Source organism: Cicer arietinum, chromosome 7 (genome assembly GCF_000331145.2).
Source record: "Cicer arietinum cultivar CDC Frontier isolate Library 1 chromosome 7, Cicar.CDCFrontier_v2.0, whole genome shotgun sequence".
Classification (NCBI taxonomy): Eukaryota; Viridiplantae; Streptophyta; class Magnoliopsida; order Fabales; family Fabaceae; genus Cicer; species Cicer arietinum.
Window position 1 is genome coordinate 58,183,471 of NC_021166.2, and position 685 is coordinate 58,184,155.

General features: G+C 28.0%; 1 protein-coding gene across 1 annotated transcript in view; it reads left to right on the plus strand.

Moving 5' to 3' along the window:
• The window catches only part of LOC101509140 (mixed-amyrin synthase), a 9,063-nt gene extending 8,660 nt beyond the window's left edge, over window positions 1-403 (plus strand). Inside the window, exon 16 of the mRNA XM_004510322.4 lies at window positions 223-403. Coding sequence (XP_004510379.1) covers window positions 223-345 — 123 coding nt within the window. The 3' untranslated portion in view covers window positions 346-403. The remainder of the gene's footprint in view (window positions 1-222) is intronic.
• Window positions 404-685: the final 282 nt, after the last annotated feature.

Consider the following 685-nt stretch of genomic DNA (forward strand, 5'->3'; position numbering starts at 1 on the left):
TAGGGAAAATTGCTTCACTTTAATTAGTTATATTTGCTTACGAACTAATATATAACTTTTCGAGACTAACTAATTTATTAAATTAGTATATATTAAAAATATTTATAACATAAAATATTATATAATTTATACATTTTGTGACTGTCATAAAGCATAAATTTTGTACATATTATTGTTATATTATTAATTAAACTTTTATTTATGTTGTTTATATAATGGCAGGAACTCACAGGAGTATTCATGAAAAATTGCATGTTGCATTACGCAATGTATAGAGATATTTTTCCAATGTGGGCTTTAGCTGAATATCATAGACATATTCTACTATCTTCTACTTCAGTTTAAAATGTAAAATTGAGCATAAAAAACCATATCAATAAATAAAGAATATTGTTAGTAGTAATCCTTTTGTCACCCTCTTTCCAACATTCACTCTTTTATTGAGTGAAATACATGTGGGGCTTATCACTTTCACACGTAGGTCTTTCCAATATTTGTGGGCCTTTCCAATATTTCCATTGATCAATAGAGTTCTATATTTAGGGGTTTCATAAGACTACTAGTGTCCCTTTTACTACATACATAGATGTGAATATGGTCTAGTAACTTGTGGCATGCATTCACACAATTAGTAAATGTGTGACCGTTCAATCTCGATCGCACAGTTCAAGTTCAAATAATTTTT